General features: G+C 42.8%; 1 protein-coding gene across 1 annotated transcript in view; it reads right to left on the bottom strand.

Annotated features, from left to right (window-relative positions):
• The window catches only part of LOC306939614 (uncharacterized protein), a 42631-nt gene that overhangs the window by 2464 nt on the left and 15078 nt on the right, over positions 1–25089 (bottom strand). The window contains exon 4 of the mRNA XM_079524239.1: positions 8544–8665. Coding sequence (XP_079380365.1) covers positions 8628–8665 — 38 coding nt within the window. The 3' untranslated portion in view covers positions 8544–8627. The remainder of the gene's footprint in view (positions 1–8543; positions 8666–25089) is intronic.

Below are 25089 nucleotides of genomic sequence, written 5' to 3'. Positions count from 1 at the left end.
TAGCCTACCTCCGGAATGTCCTGCCGTGAATCCAGACCTCAACCCAATTGAACACTTGTGGGATCAGCTTGGGTGACCAACAGAACCACGTTGGCTGACTTGCAACAAATCCTGGTTGAGGAATGGGACACCATCCCACAGCAAAATGTGGATAGGTTGGTTGACCAGCATGGTGCCTGTTGTGTAAAGGGTTAACACTGAAGAGCCAATGAGAACGCTCGATATACAGAACACCAGAGTGTATCATGTCACGTCATTGTCATGCTGGCTACTGAAGTAAACTGAACTACCTCACCCTCTGCCTCGTTATTATTAGACTAGGATAATAACATAACATGGTGTCAGAATAAAGTAGGCATTAAGGAAAGTGTCTGAAAGTCTTCTGCCTCCGAGTGAGAAGTGGAACGCTACCGCAAGTCTGCAAGAGGAACGGACGGAGCGAGTGGCAAGTGTCAACATAGGCTAATGTTGTGGGCTAACTGGGGCTAAGCTAACAGTGCATAGTCTACAGAGGAGAGCCATAACAAGTCAGTGAGTGAACAGAGGGCTGTCGGAACCGAACGAAAACGACGGCCGGGAGGTTTTGACAGAAAAACGAACATTCCAAAAAAAAAAAAAAAAACGTTTTTGAAAAATAAAAATAGAAACTGAAAGATGCTAAACGGAGATGACCAAGTGGTGGCACCAGCAGCACATGCAGCTCCAGCTGCAATGCCTCCAGTAAGCAGTGTCCAACTGACTCCTCCAGGCAAGTTTGACTTTAATGATGCAAATGAATGGCCTAAATGGATAAGGCGTTTTGAAAGGTTCAGAATAACATCCAGCCTAGACAAACATTCCCAAGAATATCAAGTAAACACTTTGATATATACTCTAGGGGACGAAGCGGAAGATATACTGCATGTCCTGCCATTAAGTGAGGATCAGAAAAAGTCTTATGATGACGTCAAGAGAGCTTTTGAGAGACACTGTGTGAGCAAGAAGAATGTTATTTTTGAGCGTGCACGGTTCAACAGGCGCTACCAGGAGCCTGGAGAAAGTGCTGAACCATTTATAACTGCTGTCCATAGCCTAGCTGAGCACTGTGCATTTAGATATCTCAGAGAAGAACTCATTAGGGACAGGATTGTCGTTGGTGTCAGAGACGCAAAACTGTCTGAGTCATTACAGATGGACCCTGAACTGACACTACAGAAGACGGTCACAAGGGTGCGCCAGAGTGAAGAAATAAAGAAGCAGCAGCCGTTGCTGCGTGGCAGCGTAAATGACAGACAGTCAGACAACCACAACCTGGATGCTATAGGTGCAAGGCGACAGACACAGAGGGGCCAAAAGGGACAAAGATACAGCTCACAAGCCAAGCCGGAAAATATAAAAGGCCGGAATATAACAGCAGAGACACAGGGTGTGGACGATGCGGACATGCTGTAAAGCACCCCTGGAAGGATTGCCCTGCAAAAGAGGCGGAATGTCGCAAATGCAAGCGCAAAGGACATTATGCCCGCAAATGTCGTTCAGCCGGTGGCATCAATGACATCACAGAGGAGTCTACAGACTATGGAGAAGAGATTGCCTTTCTAGGAGAGGTGATAATTGACATGGACAATGTTGAACATGAGTGGAGAGAAGCTCTGGAACTGAATGGAGAGACAGTGGAATTCAAAATAGACACTGGAGCTGGAGTTACAGCTATTCCGAGCCACCAATACTCCAAGAAGAAGCATGGGGCATTACAGCCGCCAAAAATACCCCTGTATGGTCCGGGCAGGCAGCGCCTGGATGTGCAAGGACACTTCAGAGGAAGACTGGAGATACGAAACAAGACAACAGAACAGGATGTCTACGTGGTGGCCAGACTGATGACACCACTGCTGGGGCTTCCAGCCATTGAGGCTTTGACACTTGTGAAACGAGTGCACACAGTTCAAGTGGGTGAAGACATCTTAAAGACTTACCCCATGGTGTTCAAAGGGCTTGGAAAGTTGAAAGACCCATACAAGATTGAACTGGAACCAGGGGCCACACCCCATGCTCTGTCTGCCCCACGTCGAGTCCCCCTGCGGGATAGAGTGAGGTCAGAATTGGAACGCATGGAAGCGATGGGTGTGATATCTAAGGTCACTCAACCCACTCCATGGTGTGCAGGCCTAGTGGTTGTACCCAAAGGAAAATTGAAGGACAAACTGAGGCTGTGTGTGGATTTGACACCCCTAAATCAGTGGGTCAAGCGGGAGAGACATATCCTGCCAGCGGTGGACCACACACTAGCCATGCTCACAGGAGCAAAAGTATTCACCAAATTGGATGCCACATCGTGGTTTTGGCAAATTCCCCTGACAGAAGACAGTGCCCTCCTGACCACTTTCATAACCCCATTCGGCCGCTATTGCTTCAACAGGCTGCCGTTTGGGATCTCCTCAGCTCCAGAACACTTCCAGCGACGTATGACACAGATGCTGGAGGGCTGCGAGGGAACAGTATGCCACGCCGATGACATATTGGTGTTTGGTCAGGATCAGGCTGAGCATGATGGCAGGTTGCACCAAGTTCTCAAGAGACTGAGAACTGAAGGACTAACGCTAAATAAGGACAAATGTGAGTTCAACAGGAGCAACATAATGTTCCTCGGACATCGCATCACCTCGGAGGGAGTCAATCCGGACCCAAGCAAGGTTAAAGCCATTCTGGAAATGCCAGAAACGACCTGTGTTGCCGACATCAGAAGAGTGATGGGCATGGCTAATTACCTGGGCAAGTTCCTCCCTCACCTGTCATCATTCACACAACCTCTGAAAGACCTTCTGTCGGAGAAGACAGAATGGTGTTGGGGAGCACCGCAGCGAGAGGCTTTTCAGAAGCTGAAGACGGAGATCAGCTCAGCCAGAGTCCTTGCTGTCTACTCACCCAGTGCAGAGACGTGCGTGTCAGCCGACGCGTCGTCCTACGGTCTTGGAGCCGTTATGGTCCAGAAACAGCCAGAGAGCGGCGACTGGAAGCCAATTATGTTCATATCCAGAGGTCTGTCTGATGCAGAGAAACATTATGCTCAGATCGAGAAGGAAGCACTAGCAGTAACCTGGGCATGTGAGCGCCTGCAACCCTACCTGCTTGGCATGAGGTTCACCCTAGAAACTGATCACAAACCTCTGCTGCCATTACTAAGTACTAAGGCGCTCGACGCGCTTCCTCCTCGAGTCTTGAGATTCCGCCTGAGACTGTTAAAGTTCACCTACGACATCGTACATGTGCCTGGAAAGCAGCTCATTACTGCAGACACGTTGTCACGAGCACCAGTGGAGCACACAGCCACTCAGGCAGAGAAAGAGCTGGAAGCAGATGTCCAGATCTTTGTGGATGCAGTCATACAGTCTCTTCCTGCTACTGAAGCTAGACTGAAGCAGCTTGCAGAAAAGCAGAAGGAGGACAGCATCTGCAGTACACTAATCCGCTACTGTCAAACACAGTGGCCTGACAAAGCCCACCTACCACATGAAATGGGACCCTACTGGAAGGAGAGACAAAATCTGTCCCTGGCTGGAGATCTTCTCCTGAAAGGTCAAAGGATCGTCATCCCCAGCTCATTGAGGACAGAAATGCTCGACATCCTCCATCAGGGCCACCAAGGCATAGTCAAGTGCCGCGCCAGAGCCCGTCAATCGCTCTGGTGGCCAGGGCTTTCAACTGACATTAGCCAGAAAGTTGGAAAATGTCTCTTATGCACCCAACACAGGACAACACAGAGAGAGCCCCTGCTGACGACTCCAGTACCTGAGAGACCATGGCAACGTATAGGGACAGACTTGTTCATCTGGGACAAGAAAACATACCTTGTGGCAATTGACTATTTCTCACGTTACATTGAAGTTGCCCACCTCAACGTTGCAACAGCCAACACAGTCATAGCAGCTCTAAAGAGCGTCTTTGGCAGGCATGGCGTGCCAGAATTTCTGATGTCAGATAACGGCGCGCAGTATGCCTGTGCTCTCTTCAAGAACTTTGCCAGTGAGTATGGCTTCACTCACATAACAAGCAGCCCAAAGTACCCCCAAGCCAATGGAGAAGCGGAGCGGGCTGTAGCCACTGTCAAGGGCTTGTGGAAAGAAGGAGGAGATCAGGCTAAAGCTCTGCTCAGTTATCGAGCCACCCCGCTGGAGAATGGCTATTCTCCATCACAGCTCCTAATGGGGAGACAACTGAGGACCACTCTACCTCAAGTGCCCAAAGCCTTGTTTCCAAAATGGCCCGACATCAAGCTGTTCCGCAGCATGGAGATGCAGGCGAAGAGGAAACAAGAGAGACTCTACAATAACCGTCACAGAGCACACAACCAACCAGAACTGCACCCAGGCCAGAGTGTGTGGATTACTACGGAGAACACCCATGGGACAGTCATACAACCGACAGCAGCCCCAAGGTCTTACCTCGTCAGGACGGAGAATGGACTGTTGAGAAGAACCAGTGCGCACCTGCGTGCAACTCACCAGCCATTCTCTGATGCACACACACTCCAGTTGTCACAGACTCTGGTAGTGCTGGCAACACTGCAGGTGACACACGCACCACACCACACTATGTCACAGGCTCAGGGAGACACTCACGTCCACCCAAGAGACTGGACTTATAAATATACTGTACTAGTATAAAAATACTGTGTATTTTTTTTTTAAAAAAGGAAAAAAAAGAGGAATGTAAAAGGAAGAAATGTTGTTTTGAAATGTTGATGTTGTTGATTTGAAATGTTGATGTTGATTTATTGTAAGAAGCACAAAGAACAAAAGTACAGTTATTGCCATGTGTGAATTCATGTGAAGTTACTTAGATTTCCAAGTTCAGGATATATTGAAAAGAAGAAGTATTTTGTTGAATGTTTATTGCTGAAATAACAAAGGAATGTTTCTTACTTAACCCTTAGAAGAGCAAAGACGCCAATTGGCGTCATTGCTTATATTCTGTAAATGAGCAATGACGCCAATTGGCGTCTTTCTCTTTTTTGATTAATCTAAACATATTAATATGCTCCGAAGCGCTGTTTAAATTCCTGAGCTTATATTCCAACTACATTACCCAGAAAACCCGTGTCACGTGACACACGTGTACGTGTTGCCATTGGAAGCTGGTCCCACCCCCTGTAAACAGTGGGGGCAGAGGGAGTCTTCATAGTTTTCATTGTTTTGCCTGTTTTGCCGTCTCGCCCGAGCGATTTTCTAGCAGAAAAAGTTGAAAGCAGTACTATTTATTTGAGCGAGTTTTGTGGTAGTAGTATTGATCCATACGCGTCCCAGTCGCCTTCTCCAGGCGGAGTAGCCCTGGTCCAGTGCTTACAGCGAGACTCGCTGCTCCCTCCCTCCTTTTTTCATTGTCTCCCCATCGTCGTCCGATGAGCTATACCGGGAAACCATTGAAGAAGACGATCAACCCGGAATGTTTTGAGGTAATCTTATTGTAGAAAATGCCCTTCTATAGTGATCAGAAATCATAAGATGATCGCTACAAATAGATGCTTGGATAATTACTACTACTAGTCAGATCATGACGCCAGAATGACTCACCACGATGCCCCCCAGCCATTAGCCAGCACCTTTGGTGCTGGCTAATGGGGGGGTTGGTGCATTGGTGCTGGCTAATGGCTGGAGGGGGGGTTTGGTGTCGATCGGTTGGTCGGTGCAGTACAAATGTATCGTAGCAGGCATGCACGCATGGCAGTACAATTATTTTATATTGTAGCGTGCCATATAGGCGATCTGATCTTTAGAGTAATGTTCGCTCCTTTTATTTACTGTCTACAAAGACGGAGAACAAACATGCATCGTTTACTGAAGCAACGCGTGGTTATGATGACCTTGCTACAAGGATCGGAGGGGGGACGGGGAGTGAAGCTAACAGTAGCGTATTATATAAGATCTGTATGACGTTTCATTGACGTCTGAGCTTGCATGATAATCGCATTCATTGTATATTGTATACAATCATGATTGTACATTGTTTAGTGTGTCTCCGTGTGATGATGATGATGACGATGATGTCAGATAGCCTACGTCCCCCCCCCCCAACTGGCTATTGGCCGGGCTGACTACAGCTAAATGTTTATTTTTATATATTTAGAACTGGCATCAGATGAGGAGGAGGAGGATGATGATGATGATGATGATGATGATGATGATGATGAAGACGAAGAGTCAAGAGTCAAGACTGCGATGGAGTTCTCCGACACTGAACCGGATGCATTCATTCATTTCAGTTGTTGTTTTTTTTAAATTTAGCCTACACACACACACACCGTCAAGAACAACTGGAATGCAGTGGTTTGGGGACACCTGGTAGTTTGGGGACAACTGTTTTGTATGTAGGCCTATTTATTTTCTGTAATATTTATTATAATTGTATTATGTTAGTAGTCATAAAAAATAAAAGACGCTTTTACAATGAGTTAGACCTGTCATGGCTATTTTGTTCACTATTCTGAGGTTTATGGTTTGACTAAGCGAGTTTCAACTGTGATTTACTCTGTAACGGTAGATGGTAAGAACCCAATTTTTTGTTATAATACAGTATACATTCAAGTCTATATTTTGATACATATCATGGGCACCAAGTCATATCAAAACAATGTCCTTGGATGTGTTTTTTATCAAAACTGTGTTTCTTCGTAACAGGTTTTTGAGATTCATGCATGAATATACAAGGTACTGGTAAGACTATGTAGACATGGTATATATCAAAATGTGCGTTAGAATGTCTACATTTACCCAAAAAAGAATTTGAGTTTCTATCACGTTCCAATGCAGAGCAATGGGAACTTTTAGCTGGATAGGTCAGATTGGTCCTGACTGACCATGCTATTTATAGATGGCAAAATATCTACAGTGGTACATGTGAGAAACTTTTTTCTTTTTCTTTTTTTAACTAGACAACTCACCCTTTAAAATGAGATATGGCATGGGTGTGTACGCCCAGCAGAAAAAAAGTTCTTTAGAAAATAAAACTTCAACTGGTCATAACTTTTTTTGGTTGTCCTAGAAACAGAAAACAGTGTAAATGCAGGCTCTTTTAAATGGCTTCCAACACAAGAACTAAACATTTTATCAACTCAGTTCATTTTCTTCCTGGAAGCAGACAAGTCAAGCTTTCTCCGAAGGTCTTTCGTTGTCACACATTCACAACAGAGAATTTTCAATAAATCATTCAAAAACGCCATTCTGCCATAGAGAAGTCTACAAACTATATAGAAATCCTTGAAACTCTCAAAGAGTTAAAAGGGGGAGATGTTGTGTAAAGGGTTAACACTGAAGAGCCAATGAGAACGCTCGATATACAGAACACCAGAGTGTATCATGTCACGTCATTGTCATGCTGGCTACTGAAGTAAACTGAACTACCTCACCCTCTGCCTCGTTATTATTAGACTAGGATAATAACATAATCTTCCACCTGCTACTTAGTTCCATAACACCGAGTGTAAAATGAATAAAGTGTAAAAATGGCCAATAGGCGTATGTTGTTTATTTTACATTTTTTTTCCTTAATACTGTGGAAGAGTGCAATCATCCAATCCACTAAGCAACTCAAAGCAAGGGTTGAATACCAACCAACCAGTTGCCATTTTGGCAAGGTTTTTGGAGGCGCTACCCACACGTTTAGCTGTGTTGCTCATTCCATGAACGGCCGATCCTTACAATCTATACCTTGTTGTAAAGGTGACTAATCAACGATTAAAATAATATCAAATACAATACCGATTGGTATTATTTAAGTGGAGAACTAATGGACCAAAGTTAAGTTTCCGAACTTTTGTTGCTGAATTTATGAATCACATAGCTTCGATAATCAGTCTGGGTTATGATAGATTTATTGACATTGGCAGATTGTCTGGGCAGACTGTAGTATTTATTTAATCTACTTGAGTATCACGCCGTATTTACATCAGTGGTGAAAAGTAACTAAGTAAACTTAAAAGTACTGCACTTGAGGTACTTTTACTACCCCATTTTCAGTACTTTTACTACCCTACATCTCAGAATCAAATATTGTACTTTTACTCCACTACAATTAGTAGAACACTTTATTAGATTGTAGATTTGTAAAATACATTAACCATTTTAGCCCTATTTATGGCTATTTGAGCATTGCAGATCTACAAGCTCACGTATCACATCATGACTTGTGAGCTTGTAAATCTGCTATTTTCAAGAAATGGGACATTCTGCATAATGGATACTTTTACTTTTGTTACTTTAGTAGACTTTAGAGTCAGGCAGCATCACAACAGCCGATATAGCCTACTTTATTTTTCTCTCTTTTATTTAAGTACATTTAGAATTCTGGACTTTCACTCCAAATGCATTGCAGTATTGATATTTTTATTTAAATAAAAACAAATGTCATACTTTTACGACCACTGAATTACAGTACATAATACAAAAATCACACAAAGCCAGTTGTAGGAGTGGTTTACACCACTCAAAAATAAGGAGATAGCGGACAAGGTTTGGGTGTAATAATAAATAATAACAAATACATACTGGGGGGAATTAAAATGGCCTTACCTTCTGGAAGAAGCATAAATCCAAGGATCAGTATGAGCAGATGCATTGTGTTGGTCAGAGAGGCTCAAATGAAAGACGGCAGAGTTAGAACTCTAATACGTCTTGCAAAGAGGGTGTGGTGCCTGGATGGCAGTCAGCCAGCGTGGTACAGTGGTAAACATGCATTAGAGGGATATAGAGAATATGTGTTCAATTTTCAAAGATTTGTGCCACATTTTCACGATTTTTCAAAAATAGCAGAACTACAAGCTCAGCTGAGCTTGTAGATCTTGTAGATTCTGAAAAACCTATGTTTCTATATGTCAGTGGTGCTCAAACGTTTTCATGCTGCAACCTCCATCAGAAAATATGTTGTTCCACATTTTCACGATTCTTCTAAAATAGCAGATCTGCAAGCTTGTAGATCTGCTATTTTTCAACAGAAGTTTAAAATAATGGTTAAAGTGGTTAAAAGCTACAAGGTGACACAGATGCGTTCCCGTCCTAAATGGGTAAAAAAAAAACAAGAAAAGAAAGAAGAGAAAAAACAATCTATAAATAGACACATATATTGCCGCTGCCGGGTGGAAATCTTGCACTGTATGTCCCAAAAAATCCCAAAAGATCTGATGTAGGCTAGTGAGTCACAAGCTCACAAATAATTGTCATTGGTTCAATGTTCAATGCGCAGACACACAAAATGTTTCTTACAATAATAGAAATATCAGACCTACAAGCTCACAACGTGCTATATAGTATTTTCACTCTGCTGTGGGTCAAGTCAGGTCCCACTGCCCATTCTCTTTACACAAATCCATATGTGCCGTTGCCAGAATCATAGAATGATATGGTTTCTTTATTTTTTTTAATCCCCGTTAGCTGCCAACAACAAAGACACTCTCTTCTTGGCGTTGCATATACAAGAAAGAAAACAGCATAACAAGACAAATCGCACATAACAAAGCTCTTTTAAACAAGTCGTCATGAAAAGCATTTGAAAGACTAGACTAGAATTGCATTTTAGGTAGTCATAGCACTTTATAGTACATATGTATAGTATAATATAGTATAGTATGAATAGTTTATATATAGTTTCATTACATAGATAGTCCACTGTTAGGTTCTTAGCTTACGCATGTTTCATGATAAACTACTTTTATGTGATGTATGCCTTGCTTTTTGTTATTGCTTAAATGTAAGTCGCTCTGGATTAAGTGCATCTGCTAAATGCCTAAATTGTAAATTGTAAAGATGAATAAAAGTAAAGTAAAAGAAAGAAAGAAAACATTACAACAGATCAAATTACATACCATTGCAGCTGATCAGATCAGTTAACACTTTAATTGCCCGGAACTATTTATTTATTTATTCCTTCTGGAACAAGCTGTGCAGAAGGCGTGCTCAGCCAGAGGTCGGTCTCTATGTCAAACACTCTGAAGGTGTTGAAATACACCCCCTGGTCCCCCTCGCCCCCAAATACAAACATCTTTGTTCCGATGATGATGGCAGGGGCCAACAGCTGGTCACCAACAGGTGGAGATCCTCTGGTGTTAATTAAAGACCAGACCATTGTGCTGGTGTCCAACTTGTACATGTCATTAGTGCATCCAGTCAGGTTGTGTCCTCTATAGATAAACATGACCTTCCCCAACACAAAGGCTGAGTGGAGGCACCTCCCCGCTGGAACGGTTCCAGAAACCCTGCTGGGTTTGAACCACACGTGGGCGTCCACATCAAATGCATAAAGCTCATTGGAGTACTGAAACCAGAAGCCTCCCCAGATGTAGACTGTATCTTCTATCAGAACAGCTGTGTGGCTGTGGCGCTTGGATGGAACCTCAAGGTGACCGTCTCCTCTTCCAGGACTCACTGGAGGTAACTTCTTCCAGCATAAAGACATTGTGTTGAAGACATGGATGCCAAATATCATCCCTCCATCACAGAAGCCTCCAAAGGAATACAGTTTGTTCCTCACTGCTACAGCAGCTTAATTGCTTTTACATAGCTGTGGTCCTCCTTTTTTGGAAACAGTCCAAGAAAACATCACCCTGTCCTGTCCTGTCCTGTCCTGTCCTGTCCTGTCCTGTCCTGTCCTGTCCTGTCCTGTCCTGTCCTGTCCTGCCTGCCTGCCTGCCTGTCTGTCTGTCTGTCTAATTTACTCCCTCGATTCACACACTCACTTTCATGCAGTGCATCATCTTATATATTCTGGAGTGACATCACACACAACACAAACTTTTGCCATGAACGCCTCAACGACGCCAATTTGTGCAGCCACTCCTGGTCTGCGCCTTTTGACTGCAACACTGTTCATTCACACTTACTGGAAATTGTTGATATGAAGCCCCATTTCCAGTTTACAGTTTAAGTCTAAACACAAACAAGTCACATGTAATCAGATCTTTATACAAATGTGACTTGAACCACATGATTCAAATCTGTTTTCAGGAGATCCGTCTCAGTCTGAACGCAGTAACCTGATCTAAATTGGATTCCATGTGTTTAGACTAATTTAAACAAATCAGATTCCAATCTGGATGTGGCACAGATCTGATTCAGGCTGGATTTGGCTGCCAGTGTGAAATTAGTCTGTTCACACAGATCTGTGACAGATCCGATCTGGTCTCTTGAAAATGCAGTGTGAACAGTCTGGTCAAAAGATCAGTCTGTCGTTCTGTCTTAATTCTCCACAAATCTCTGTGACTGGAATTTTACTATAATCAGCAGTGTCAATTCCTTGTGCTTATTATTAATTGTCTAGTCAAAGAAGTTATTAGATTTGCACGAGTGAAGCTGTGTTGGAGCTACTGGACACAAAACAACCCGGCCTCTGTATCAAATATAATGCTATATTTCAAGGCAGCAACGTGTGTCGCTCTTCCATGGCCATGGGCCATAACATAGTGTAAATCCCTGGGTAGCGTCTGCTCCCGTGCTTGCGGTTATGGTTAGGTTACGGGGCCACACCTCTCTAAGGCTGTACCTTAGCCCTTTTTTTAGGACTCGAACTTCGGCAGGATTTTTCGAGCGAACATCCGAACCATTTGTTCCTAATTAATCAGAGCGCAGCGCGTCTCCCCTGCTCTTTATCAATCTCTCTCGTCTCTCCCGACACACACACACACACACACACACACACACACACACACACACACTGTCAAGTGGCTCCTCCGCGAAAACAGCTGATCTGCAAGCTCATGTGAGCTTGCTGGCAGGCAGCTAAGACGGCATATATTGCTCGTTATTTGTTCCACCTGTGTATTATTCTCAGAAGCGCATTGAAGAGAGCATATGCTAATATATCATGGCTGCTAAGAACGGTTCCCCCTGTCTAGCGATCATGCTGGTGTGCTGGTGTGTGTGTGTGTGTGAGAGAGAGGGAGAGACGCGTCAGACATTCCATTCAATGGAACTCTTTTGTTCTCACAGAACAAGGTGAGAAAGGTCAATCACCTCAGCTGCAGGCCAATCACCAATTAATGTGCATGGGAGATGGGACAGCAGAACTAGGAGATATTTCTTCATAACTTCTGACAGGAATGCACTAGAAACTTACTTTTTTTTACATGCTCATATCGCATTCTCGCCGAGATATATTTTCGAGTTAATACAAAAAAGGGAAAAAATAATAATAATGTTTTATTTAATAAAAAAATGAAAATAAAATAAACAAATGGTTCAATCCCATTAATTAAGATTCGAGTGCCAACCCTAACGAGCGAACATTCGAACCTTGAATGTTTGGGGACAGCCTTACACCTCTCACACAATACTAAATCCCCAAATTGAGGAAAAAGGGCTCCTGCCGCAAGATGGAGCCCATACTGTATGGGCAACTGAGAGAGAGAGAGAGAGAGAGAGATAGGGGGGGGGGGGGGGGGGTAACTGTAAAGATGAATAAAAGTAAAGTAAAAGAAAGAAAGAAAACATTACAACAGATCAAATTACATACCATTGCAGCTGATCAGATCAGTTAACACTTTAATTGCCCGGAACTATTTAATCCATTACATTCATGCGCCCAGTCGATTTGTAAACACGGGCGCCTTTTCCGGACGGACCGGCCGGAAGTTCATGATGTTGTGTAGCAGCTAACAATAGCCACAGCACTTTAGAGTCGATCGACAACAACGGGAGACAAGAATAAATCTATCGAGACTAGCGACTGGACCGTGGAGCGCCGTCTAACACAGGATCTTTTTTCAGAAAAAGACGGGATGATTTAGATCGCAATTTATTAACGTTTTAAGATTTTCGTTTATCAGCTAAACATTATTGTTATAGTTACTATGTAATTCAGGGTCTTTTGATTTTTCCATATCGTCTTCTAAAGTGAAATATCTCCAATCTGATCTTTTGCCACTATGCCTAACATCTGTTGAGGAATAACTATAAAGATTGATTATATAGAGACTGATTCACTCTGACATGATATCTGTGATGTCAGTGACGTCACATACTAACCATAGCAACCATGCTCGTTTTTTTGGTACGAACAAACACGGGTACACGGGTACAAAGCCAGTTGTTGGAGTGGTTTGCACCACTCAAAAATAAAGATTTAAAACAATATATCTAAGATTTTCCAATTCAGACACATTGTTTTCAAGGAAAAAATATTCCCTACAGTCACTGGTCCAGTTGTGGTGTGTTTTAAGATCTACTCTTAACACTTATGCCAATAGTACAATATCCATAATCACAGACAATATCCAGTCTAATGATATGGATATAATACTGATGCCCTGCCCATGCACAGGCTTAAAGCAATTACCATATGTTACCCTATGTTGACCAATCATCATTATGATGACGTTATGACCTGTGGAAGCCACTTTCTCTTCTCATGTGGAATGTGTTTCACTCTGGGAGTGCACTCAGCACACCGTGTCAGTTTATGACAGACTCCGCACTGGCAGGAGAGGAGACTGTTCTTTTGGATTACATTACATAGTGTAAGTTACAGCAAGTTACAAGTTACAGCAAAAAGTAGTTTTGTTGGTTGTCATGGCTGCCAGTTCCCACCTGATGTCGTGTGGGAGTTCAGACTGTTCCAGATCGTACTGAATAACCGCTAGCTTGCATAATGTCTTCAGGCTAGGACTCAGGTCTAAGATGAAAGTGCCATCAATAGTCCATATGTTGTCTCTGCGTTTGAATCCTCCAAAGAGGATGATACGATATCCCACAATGCAACAGCACATAGCAACCATTGGACCCGGGCCTTTCCCTTTGGGCTCAACCTTCTTCCAGGAGAAGGTCTCTGGACTGAATTTCCACAGATCATTGAAGGTCTGGTTATTGTAACCATGGCCACAAAATATGTACAGCTCTCCACTGTAGGTAAAGGTTGAATGACCCCAACGTCCTTCTGGAACAAGCTGTGCAGAAGGCATGCTCAGCCAGAGGTCGGTCTCTGTGTCAAACACTCTGAAGGTGTTGAAATACAACCCCTGGTCCCCCACGCCCCCAAATACAAACATCTTTGTTCCGATGATGATGGCAGGGGCCAACAGCTGGTCACCAACAGGTGGAGATCCTCTGGTGTTAATTAAAGACCAGACCATTGTGCTGGTGTCCAACTTGTACATGTCATTAGTGCATCCAGTCAGGTTCTGTCCTCCATAGATAAACATGACCTTCCCCAACACAAAGGCTGAGTGGAGGCACCTCCCCGCTGGAACGGTTCCAGAAACCCTGCTGGGTTTGAACCACACGTGGGCGTCCACATCAAATGCATAAAGCTCATTTGAGTACTGAAACCAGAAGCCTCCCCAGATGTAGACTGTATCTTCTATCAGAACAGCTGTGTGGCTGTGGCGCTTGGATGGAACCTCAAGGTGACCGTCTCCTCTTCCAGGACTCACTGGAGGTAACTTCTTCCAGCATAAAGACATTGTGTTGAAGACATGGATGCCAAATATCATCCCTCCATCACAGAAGCCTCCAAAGGAATAAAGTTTGTTCCTCACTGCTACAGCAGCGTAATTGCTTTTACCTAGCTGTGGTCCTCCTTTTTTGGAAACAGTCCAAGAAAACATCACCCTGTCCTGTCCTGTCCTGTCCTGTCCTGTCCTGTCCTGTCCTGTCCTGTCCTGTCCTGTCCTGTCCTGTCCTGCCTGCCTGCCTGCCTGCCTGCCTGTCTGTCTGTCTGTCTAATTTACTCCCTCGATTCACACACTTTCATGCAGTGCATCATCTTATATATTCTGGAGTGACATCACACACAACACAAACTTTTGCCATGAACGCCTCAACGACGCCAATTTGTGCAGCCACTCCTGGTCTGCGCCTTTTGACTGCAACACTGTTCATTCACACTTACTGGAAATTGTTGATATATGAAGCCCCATTTCCAGTTTACAGTTTAAGTCTAAACACAAACAAGTCACATGTAATCAGATCTTTATACAAATGTGACTTGAACCACATGATTCAAATCTGTTTTCAGGAGATCCGTCTCAGACTCTGAATGCAGTAACCTGATCTAAATTGGATTCCATGTGTTTAGACTAATTTAATAACACTTTGATTGCTACAAGATCTCGACAGGCCTATTTGGATGTTGCTACCGTTTAACATTGCACAAAGGCCTTGTTCGGGGGCCCACAGCAAAATGTTCTCTTATAGCGAGAATCACACGCATACATCAAAAGAAAGCTGAACTTGTCCACTTCAATTTAAAAAATACATTTTGATTTTACCATGTTCCATTCTGGAGATATTGACCTTTTTGCAACACCTGCATTTGCCTGGAAGTGGTTATCTTGAACAGCGAGCAGAGTTATGGATGGTTTAAAGTCAGAGACATTGACAGGCAGATATAAAATTGAACCCAATAAATATCCTATACATCCTATACACCGAATGAAAGCCCTGAATGTGTACTTTTACGAGGAAAAGAGTAAACATTGATCCCATGTACAGTTAGACAGTAATTGGTTATTGAATGCAGCTTGTGCCCACCAGATAACTTCAGAGAAGACATGGACGTGAACTCCTCAATATTCACAAAATAAGGCCTATAGCGACATATAAATACTATATACCGTATGAAACAGAAGACTCTCTGCTTTCATAAGAAAAAAATCACACCCGTGTGAACTGAGTGGTGTAAGGTTTTATATAGCATGATCAGCTGTGGTCTGACGTAATGTCTGACGTAATGAAATAAGGTAAGGTATTATGTAGCCTGATCAGCTCTGATCTGACGTAATGAAATCACACCCGGATGTGATTTCACAACTGGCTTTTTCTGCGCAGAGAAAATGACCACGGTTGCTACGGTCATCCAGTTCACCCGGGTGTGATTTAATTACGTCAGAAATTATTTTGAACATAGCAACCATGGTCATTTTTTTATGCACACAAAAGCCAGTTGTAGGAGTGGTTTACACCACTCAAAAAGCCAGTTGTAGGAGTGGTTTACACCACTCAAAAACTTCTACTGTAGTAATAATAAAAATCACACCCATGTGAAGTGAGTGGTGCAACTCTGTCCCATATTCTGTTCTCTGCTTATTCAATACAGGTCGCTATATACGGACTGAGGCAGAAAGTCATGTAAACCTTTTATTTACAGTTTGGTCTGTAAACTTCTACTGTAATAATAAAAATCACACCCCTGTGAAGTGAGCGTTGCAACTGTTCTGTACTTATTCACTACAGCTCGCTATATACGGACTGAGGCAGAAAGTCATGTAAACCTTTTATTTACAGTTTGGTCTGTAAACTTCTACTGTAATAATAAAAATCACACCCCTGTGAAGTGAGCGGTGCAACTGTTCTCTACAGTTGCACCGCGCAACCGCGGGTTCTTTTTTTTCTGATCACGTGAGCGGGACTAAGCAGCAATGATAGGGCGATGGTTCTTCATTGTCCGGGTGGGTAAAAAGATGAATGAAAGTATGCTATAAAAAAGTGATTGAAACGTATTGATACGTGATCCGCACCCGACGTTTGATTAATTGATAACGTATTGATACGCGATTCGCGTCGGCTGTGTTAAACAAATCAGATTCCAATCTGGATGTGGCACAGATCTGATTCAGGCTGGATTTGGCTGCCAGTGTGAAATGAGTCTGTTCACACAGATCTGTGACAGATCCGATCTGGTCTCTTGAAAATGCAGTGTGAACAGTCTGGTCAAAAGATCAGTTCTGTCTTAATTCTCCACAAATCTCTGTGACTGGAATTTTACTATAATCAGCAGTGTCAATTCCTTGTGCTTATTATTAATTGTCTAGTCAAAGAAGTTATTAGATTTGCACGAGTGAAGCTGTGTTGGAGCTACTGGACACAAAACAACCCGGCCTCTGTATCAAATATAATGCTATATTTCAAGGCAGCAACGTGTGTCGCTCTTCCATGGCCATGGGCCATAACATAGTGTAAATCCCTGGGCATAGTCCGACATGCATCCGCATGTCGGACTAGCGTCTGCTCCCGTGCTTGCGGTTATGGTTAGGTTACGGGGCCACACCTCTCACACAATACTAAATCCCCAAATTGAGGAAAAAGGGCTCCTGCCGCAAGATGGAGCCCATATGGGCTCCATGGGCAACTGAGAGAGAGAGAGAGAGAGATAGGGGGGGGGGTAACTGAATTAGTTAAAATGGCTTGGGCCATAAGCCCTTATCTGTGTGTGTGTGTGTGTGTGTGTGTGTGTGTGTGTGTGTGCGTGCGTGCGTGCGTGCGTGCGTGCGTGCGTGCGTGTCACACCATGACTCATACAGGTTGAGGCGCCTGTTCAGCAGGGGGCGGTGTGCCTCCTCAAGCAGCTGACATTAAGTAGACAACCCCATTTCTCCATGTGTATCATTGGAGAAATGGGGTTGTCTACTTCAAGGCCAAAGAGCAGCAGGGGGCATTATGAATGATAAACTTAGGACAGGCACGAACATTTTTTAGACAGGGGTGAAACAACCGGAAGCTTATGACGTCAGCCAGTAATTATGCAATTTAAGCCTGATTTAAGCAGTTGTTGAACCCCTGTCTAAAAGTTTGCCGTGACTGTCCTAAGTTTATCATTTGTAGCTAGCCAGAAATACCTTTACTATTTGGAAACGGTACTGCTAAAAGGGTTTCGCCACTGTTTTTGGGCAACTCAAACCCTGTTCTACCGATGCAGGGATATCTGACATGGAACCTCTTCTCTGAGCTAAGAGCGTAGAGTTAGGTACCAAAGGGAGTACGGACCGACCTAGCTCTGGTCTATAGCGATAGCCCTAATGCTTTTAATTCTGCCTTAAAAGCATTAGCGCTATGGACCAGAGCTACATCAACCCTGAGGGGGATAGACAAGAGATAAATTCTAGATTAATATGGCAACGTACAGTATCCATAACAGAGTAGACCAGGGGTGCCCAAAAGGTAGATCATGATCTACCACAAAGGCTGTGCAGGTAGGCCGCATGACTGCCACAAAAATATAAATAATTTAAATAAAATAAAAACTATTTTTGGCATATGCCACTTAAATTAAGGTGACTTGATTGATTGACATCAAAAAGGGCCTGCCAGCTCAAACCCACAATGCAATACTTTGTTTTCAAGATGTTGCACACAAACATCAGTAGCATTACAAAGTTATATACAAAAAAGAAAATAAATGCCCCAAATATTTCCCATTCTGCATTTGTCTAATATGTAACTATGTATTAGACATATGTAATCTCTCTGAGAGAGAGAGAGAGAGAGAGAGAGAGACAGACATATGTAATATGTAATATTAGACATATGTATTATGTAATATGTCTAATGTAACAGAGCCCCCATTCCTAGCAGTGTGCATGTGCGCACATGCATCCATGCATGCTTATGAAAGTGTACACCACCACCACAAAATCTGGATTGTTAGTTTAACCACAGCAGCCTTGCATCTTTATTGTAGCCATGTCTTAAAAATAGGGGAACATTCGGCAAAAAACAACATTCCAGCCGATGCATTCTGAGCCTGTAGATCAGCTATTTTCACTATTATGCATGGTTTAAGTGGTTAACGGAAGCCAGTCATCCAAAATGGAAGAACAAGAAACTGGCATTGAAGGAAATGAAGGACACATGAAGGCGTATATCTATTCTACGTCCAAGCATAGACATGGTAACGCCCCGCCTGCCTCTGATTGGCCTACCGACACTACAGAATACCGCTGGTCTCACCAGACTCCTCCACCTCCGTCCGAGGTGGGAAATTATACAAGTACAAGAGAATGACAGCTTGACACGCGTGACAGTAACTTGTAACTTTTATTTTTGTAGAAGAGGCAAACTAATATTGTTCATGCCATTTGCTTTGATTGAATGATTGATTGAAATGAAATGAAATGAAATGAAATGAAATGAAATGAAATGAAATGAAATCTATATTTACCCAGGGTATCTGGGCTAAGCTCAAGAACTTGTTTCCAGCCAGGCCCTGCTCATAGAACACATTTCATCGTAGTGGTTCAATGCCTTGTTCAAGGGCACTTCAGCGGTGGTAATTTTAACGTGTCGGACGGCTGATTCGAACTAGGAACCTTCCGGTATCAAGACCGCGCCGCTATCCGTTCGGCCACCGCTGCCTTGATTGAACACGTATGTGTATGATTTGATTTGGGTGTGTTCTAAATTAAAATGTTAGTGTTGATTATCGTGTATTAATCTAATTATAGTAAACTAATACTATTATACTAAAAAAGATAAAGATCAAGGGAAAAGAGACCTTTATTTTACAAAAATGTTTCAAGTTTACACTGTACACATGTAAAATAAACGGCATAAACAATATATTAGTTTGCCTCTTCTACAAAACATAAAAGTTACTGTTGCGCGTGCCAAGCTGTCATTCTCTTGCAATTATCGTACTTGTATTATTTTATTATTTTATTTTTATTATTATATTTATTATTATATTTATTTCCCATCACGGAGGCCTCATTCACACGTACCAAACACCAATCAAGCAAATGTTTGGTCGTTTTTTGTTTTTTTTTGGGCCACCACAATGCTTTTCCAATGTGAGTCACATGGTTTGACCAAACATTTTTGTTTGATGAGGGGGGAGGGGCAGAACAGCACCAGCAATCAGCAAACCATGTAACTCCGATTGGAAAAGCATTGTGGTGGCCCAAAAAAAACAAAAAACTACCAAACATTTGCTTGATTGGTGTTTGGTACGTGTGAATGAGGCCGGAGTAACCTCTTGGCAGACTATCCAACATGTATCTTCCACCTCGGAGGAAACTCTGGTAAGGCTGGCAGTGTCGGTAGGCCAATCAGAGGCAGGCGTTACCATGTCTATGCTCGGACGTAGAATAGTGTGTACCAAAATCTCCTGGAGGGGGCGTCAACATATGTGTCACATGGTAGCGGCCGCCATACTTGTTGGCTTGTCTGGTTTGTTTACATTAAGCGACTATCCGTGTGCTTGTATACGTTCTTTTTTTAAACTGACCTCACAATGGTGCAGACTTGCTCAGTAAATAAGTGCCACAGCAGGTTACGTCGAGGGAATGAGCCAGAAAACGGAATTAGATTTTCAGCTTTCCAGCATGGAGACAGCATCAAGGAACCCAGATTGACGAGTTTACAAAAAGACGTAGAATGGCTTGGATCTCGGCTGTACGGCGCACGGGCGCAGAGACATAACGGTCAACAATCAAAGTATCTAAGCACAGCCGTGTTTGTTCACAACATTTTCCTTGTCCTTGTAATGTATTTGGGCCTGACGTTCTTTCTATCCATCCTGGTGTTGGTTCACTATGTTGTCGCCAAGAACGAGCTCAATATTTACAAAAACATACTGGTTCTGGTCCACAAGATTCGATACACAACCAAGATACCCATGTACCTGTCTAGATACTTCCTTAATGTTAACGAAGTCCACACCCACAACACCAGAGGGAGTGCAACGAACCATGTACAACCCAGATTCGGCACAAACAAGGGACTAAATTATTTTCGCTCCTATGCCACCAAAATGTGGAACGCCCTACCAACAGTCATTAAGACATGCAAATCCCTTGACTCCTTCAAAACCGCTCTCAAAGGGCACCTACGGATGGCTGCAATTCGAAACTGGCCCCCGTAAAATCTGAATCCCCCCCCCCCCCCCCCTTTTCCCTCACTGTATATGTTTCTTTTCCCTTTTTACCTCCATTATGATGAATTCCTGTTCTGTTCTTTGTCTATATAGAAGTGTCTATTTGTACGTCTATAAATGTTTTGATGAATTGAACATGGTGGACCCTCTTGTAAACAAGTGTAATGCTTAATTGGGTCGTCCACTCACAGTTAACAGCCTTTGTATTGAGTTTGTGCTTGAAATGTACTGTAATTCTGCAAACTGTTAATAAATATTTCAATCAATCAATCAATCAATACCACCGTCACTCTATTCTGAGTGATGTGGGCTAGAATTGAATGCCCACGAGAGGGCCGTCCCAAGCTTTTCAGACACCGCCCTCCTCTTGGTGACGTACACGTTTTCACACCCTATAGATATACGCCACATGAAGTGCAACTATGCAAATACTGTAAAAACATCCCATTACGTGGGTGTTGTGTTGTCTGCACCATTCAAAACAACACAGCCTTCCAGAGAAACCTACACACAATGGCATTAATGGCTGTGGGAGTCGCTCACCTTTTTAGTTAGTTTGTCAGGTGTGCGGGTACAGAGGGCATAGAGGGACTGTCTTGCCAGGTTATCTCTCATTAACATGCGGCGCAGGCATCACTATTCACCTAGGCTACATGACTGCTTTAAACGAATGGGTAAAATTAATACAGTAGCCTACAAACGTATTCCATTCATGTCGAAGCAACTGTGATGTAGCCTTGGTGCGTGCAGCGTGCGTGCATGCGTGGACATGACAGCCATTCAAGCAGGCGAGAGGGAAACAGACAACGTGTAGGGTAGGCCTAAAGCTAGCCTATAATTGTATTCATGCAGGTGTTCGTTCTTTATTTATTTAAGATACAACACACAAGTTGCGTGTGCTTCTCTCTCTGTGTGTGTGTGTGTGTGTGTGTGTGTGTGTGTGTGTGTGTGTGTGTGTATGGGGGGGGGGGGGGGGGGGGGGGTTGAGGCGGGCAGCAAGGCAAGCGGGGGGAACTTTTTTATTGGCTTTTTCCATCATGTAACTATGGTTTTCATACGTTGTTTGGTCATATTGCAGTTGTTCATGTCGCAAAAACGAGGGCAAGGCTTGATTTCATAGGGCGTGCCAGATTGATTTCAGCCGTCACATGTATTAACGCTCGGAACGAAATTAAGGAAGGATCAGCTGTTTGGGATCACTTCATAAATGCCATGCCGACGTGAGTGTACTCCAAAACCGACGCTCGAATTTGAGGCAGATTTTACACTCCATTGATAAACTAGAAAGGTCGCAATTTTCAAAAATTGCAAAGTGTGGTTGCCGCAGTCGCTTACATAGTCCAACTCAAAAATACTTGAGTTGGACTTTTAGATCTTTCCATGTTAAGTGAATGGGGAAAATGAATTCACTAATTAATTAATATCAATTCAACTATACAACATTTCTCTTAGCAATGAGCAAGCACACCATTCCCGATGAAGTCGTCGATTTGACATGGCTCAAGTGCCTACAGTCAAAACTGTGGGAGTAGCGTTTCAAAAAAAGTCTAAAAATAAAGTGTTACAATTACAATAGTCTGGCAACCACACTAATAATAAATAAAGTGTTACATTACAATAGTCTGGTTGCCCACACTAATGAATGAAAAGAAAAGGTAAGGGGAACAATAGTATGGTTGCCCATAGGCAACCACACTAATAAAGTGTTACAATTACAATAGACTGGTTGCACTAACTAGCTTTGGGGATGCGTCAGAGCTGGATTCCTGAATGGGAAATTCTGGGCACAAGCCCTGCAGGGCCCAAAGAGCAGGGTGGCACTGTAGAAAATTAGGCAGAGGCATTCACCCTGGAAATCTTAATTATAGCGGCTCTCATATAATGTTATGTATTGTTACATATACACATAATAAAGTGGTGAAAGAACATCACCAGCTGATCAGTCAGTCTATCATATGATTCTAAAGTAAAGGGCACCAGCACGAAAAGCTACTATACCCGCATACGGCCTGTTTTGAAACCGAATATACAAAAGATATTTTGACACTACTTTTCTTTCACTTAAAAGGAGGAAACTGATGACAAAAAGATACAAAAAGAGAGAACTATGAGTCATTTCGACTTCATGTTGACATATCCGTGGTGCAGTAGATCATATCATGGAGATGCGGTCCGGTACGCTCTTAACCCATTTAGACCTGAAGACGTTTCTGCAAATGTCTTCTAAATCCTGACAGTTTTCTGAAAAGCCTATGTTTCTATGTCAGTCGTTCTTAAAGTTTTTCATGTCAAGGACCCCAAAAATATATGTAATTGGCCGCCGACCTCCATCTGAAAATATGTTGTTCCAGGGATCCCCCATGAAGCAAAGATTGAGTTAAAAACGATCGCTCTGACAGAATATATATTCAAAGATTTGCACCACATTTTCTCGATTTTTCAAAAATAGCAGACCTACAAGCTCGTAGCGCGGCACTCGGTGCCGCACTATGAGCTTGTAGATCTGCTATTTTTCAATAGCTAAAGTATAACATAATTCTTAAAACACCAAAAGGGGTTCCCGCCCGTCACTACACCATTGGTTCTAAAAGTTGGGGTCTCAGCTAGTCCTTAGAAGGGTAGAAAGTAAAATCAGCCAGAGAATGTATCATTCATTCTGTACAGTACTATGCTGCGTGAATAAACATACAATTTGATAGCATACAGTAGATCACCCAGGTTTTATGGTTTTTCAATCCCCACACGTGTATGTATAAGTGTTGCAACACTTAAAATGCAGAATATGAAATGCTGGGTGTATGACTTGACTACCGCGGCCTGAATGATTAAGCCCTGCAGCCCTGGTGTGAGATATGATCTGGACAACAGATGTCAATATGAAGTTGAGGATAACATTGACCACTTCTGTGTCTTCTGTCTCTCTCCTTTCTTTCGTAATCTTTTTTGTCATCAGACGGACAGCTTGGTCATATACTTCTCTCTTTGTTGACGTTTTGTTAACTCATCCTCCTGCCGTTAACCCAGTGGTGGAAAGTAACTAAGTACATTTACTCAAATACTGTACTTAAGTACAATTTTGAGGTATTTGTACTTTACTTGACTGTATTCCAATTTCCAATACATTTACATCTACTCCACTACATCTCAGAGCCAACATTTGTACTTTTACTCCACTACAATTATTTGAAAACTTTAGTTACTAGTTACTTTGGAGATTTACATTTTGATTAGAAAAACATACATTACTGTAACCACTTCAACCCTATATACATTTCGACCATTTGAAAATAGCAGGAGTAGCGCGGCAAAGTATTCCAAAGTAGGGGAACAATAGTATGGTCGCCATAGGCAACCACACTAATAATAAAGTGTTACAATTACAATAGTCTGGTTGCCCTGTTAGGGCAACCACACTAATGAGGGCCTGTGTCCACATGCCATACCAACACATGCCATACCAACAGGATAAACAATATTAATTTGTACCGTATAATAGTTGTGAACAAAAGCCATGTGAGCAAGATTCAAATGTAGTGTGTAAACTAAAACAAATGAAACATGTTGTGAGATTGTGGATCAGCCATTTTCGTTTGGAAACTATCATATAATATATAATATGATTTTTTTTAAGCCTCTCACTACTAAATGAAATATAAAGGCAGATGCTGCATTCATAGATACCATTCAGGTTTCAGGGAATTTACTTGTTCCACTCTAATCCATTAGAGGTCACTCTTTGCTCAAAAACGTACAAAGTAGCATCATGGCTTCAAAAGCTTTTGAGAAGACAATAGCCTACATGAAGTTATTGTCTCCACCAGGCCGAAGGAATGGGGAGAGAGTGTGTTTTGTACTCCGTCAGTCAGTCAGTCAGTCAGTCAGTCAGTCAGTCCGTCCGTCCGTCTGTCTGTGACCAGCTAATCTCCGGCACCGTTAACCCGGTCGATGCCAAATTTTGCACACACACTCCCTGGATGTCAACGATGAACCTCTGCCCCAAAATTTCCAGAACGGCCTGTTATAGCGCCACCAAGAGGCCGCTTTGTGCAAAACAAGTTTTTGGACAGTACACCTACAGATTTTGTCCAAACATTACGCAAATTGGTACACAGTCTCTCAAGAGTCATTCAACGAAACAGGTCTTTCAGATTTCTCAGACTCCATCCTGATTGGCTAAGATTGGCTTCCAAAGTTCGCAGGAGTGCTCAGTTTCAAACAAAATGCTGCAAATCATGAACACATTGTGTGATTTCCGTGAAATTGTGCACGCACATTCCCACTAGGCCGAGGAAGAAATGCCACATGAACATTTTCAACTCAGCCTCATGGTGGCGCTATAACTGGCCGAAAAGTGTTTTACCTCTAACTGCACAGATCTTTGGATAACTTTGTATGCCAACTCCCTAGAGGCCAAGGAAAAACCTTTTCCTGGAATTTTTCACATCTGCTCTTTATAGCGCCACCAGGAGGCCGACATATGTA

The sequence above is a fragment of the Electrona antarctica genome (genome assembly GCF_951216825.1).
Source record: "Electrona antarctica genome assembly, chromosome: 16".
Lineage (NCBI taxonomy): Eukaryota > Metazoa > Chordata > Actinopteri > Myctophiformes > Myctophidae > Electrona > Electrona antarctica.
Note: the sequence above shows the minus strand (reverse complement) of the source record. Positions and strands in the feature narration are given on the sequence as shown.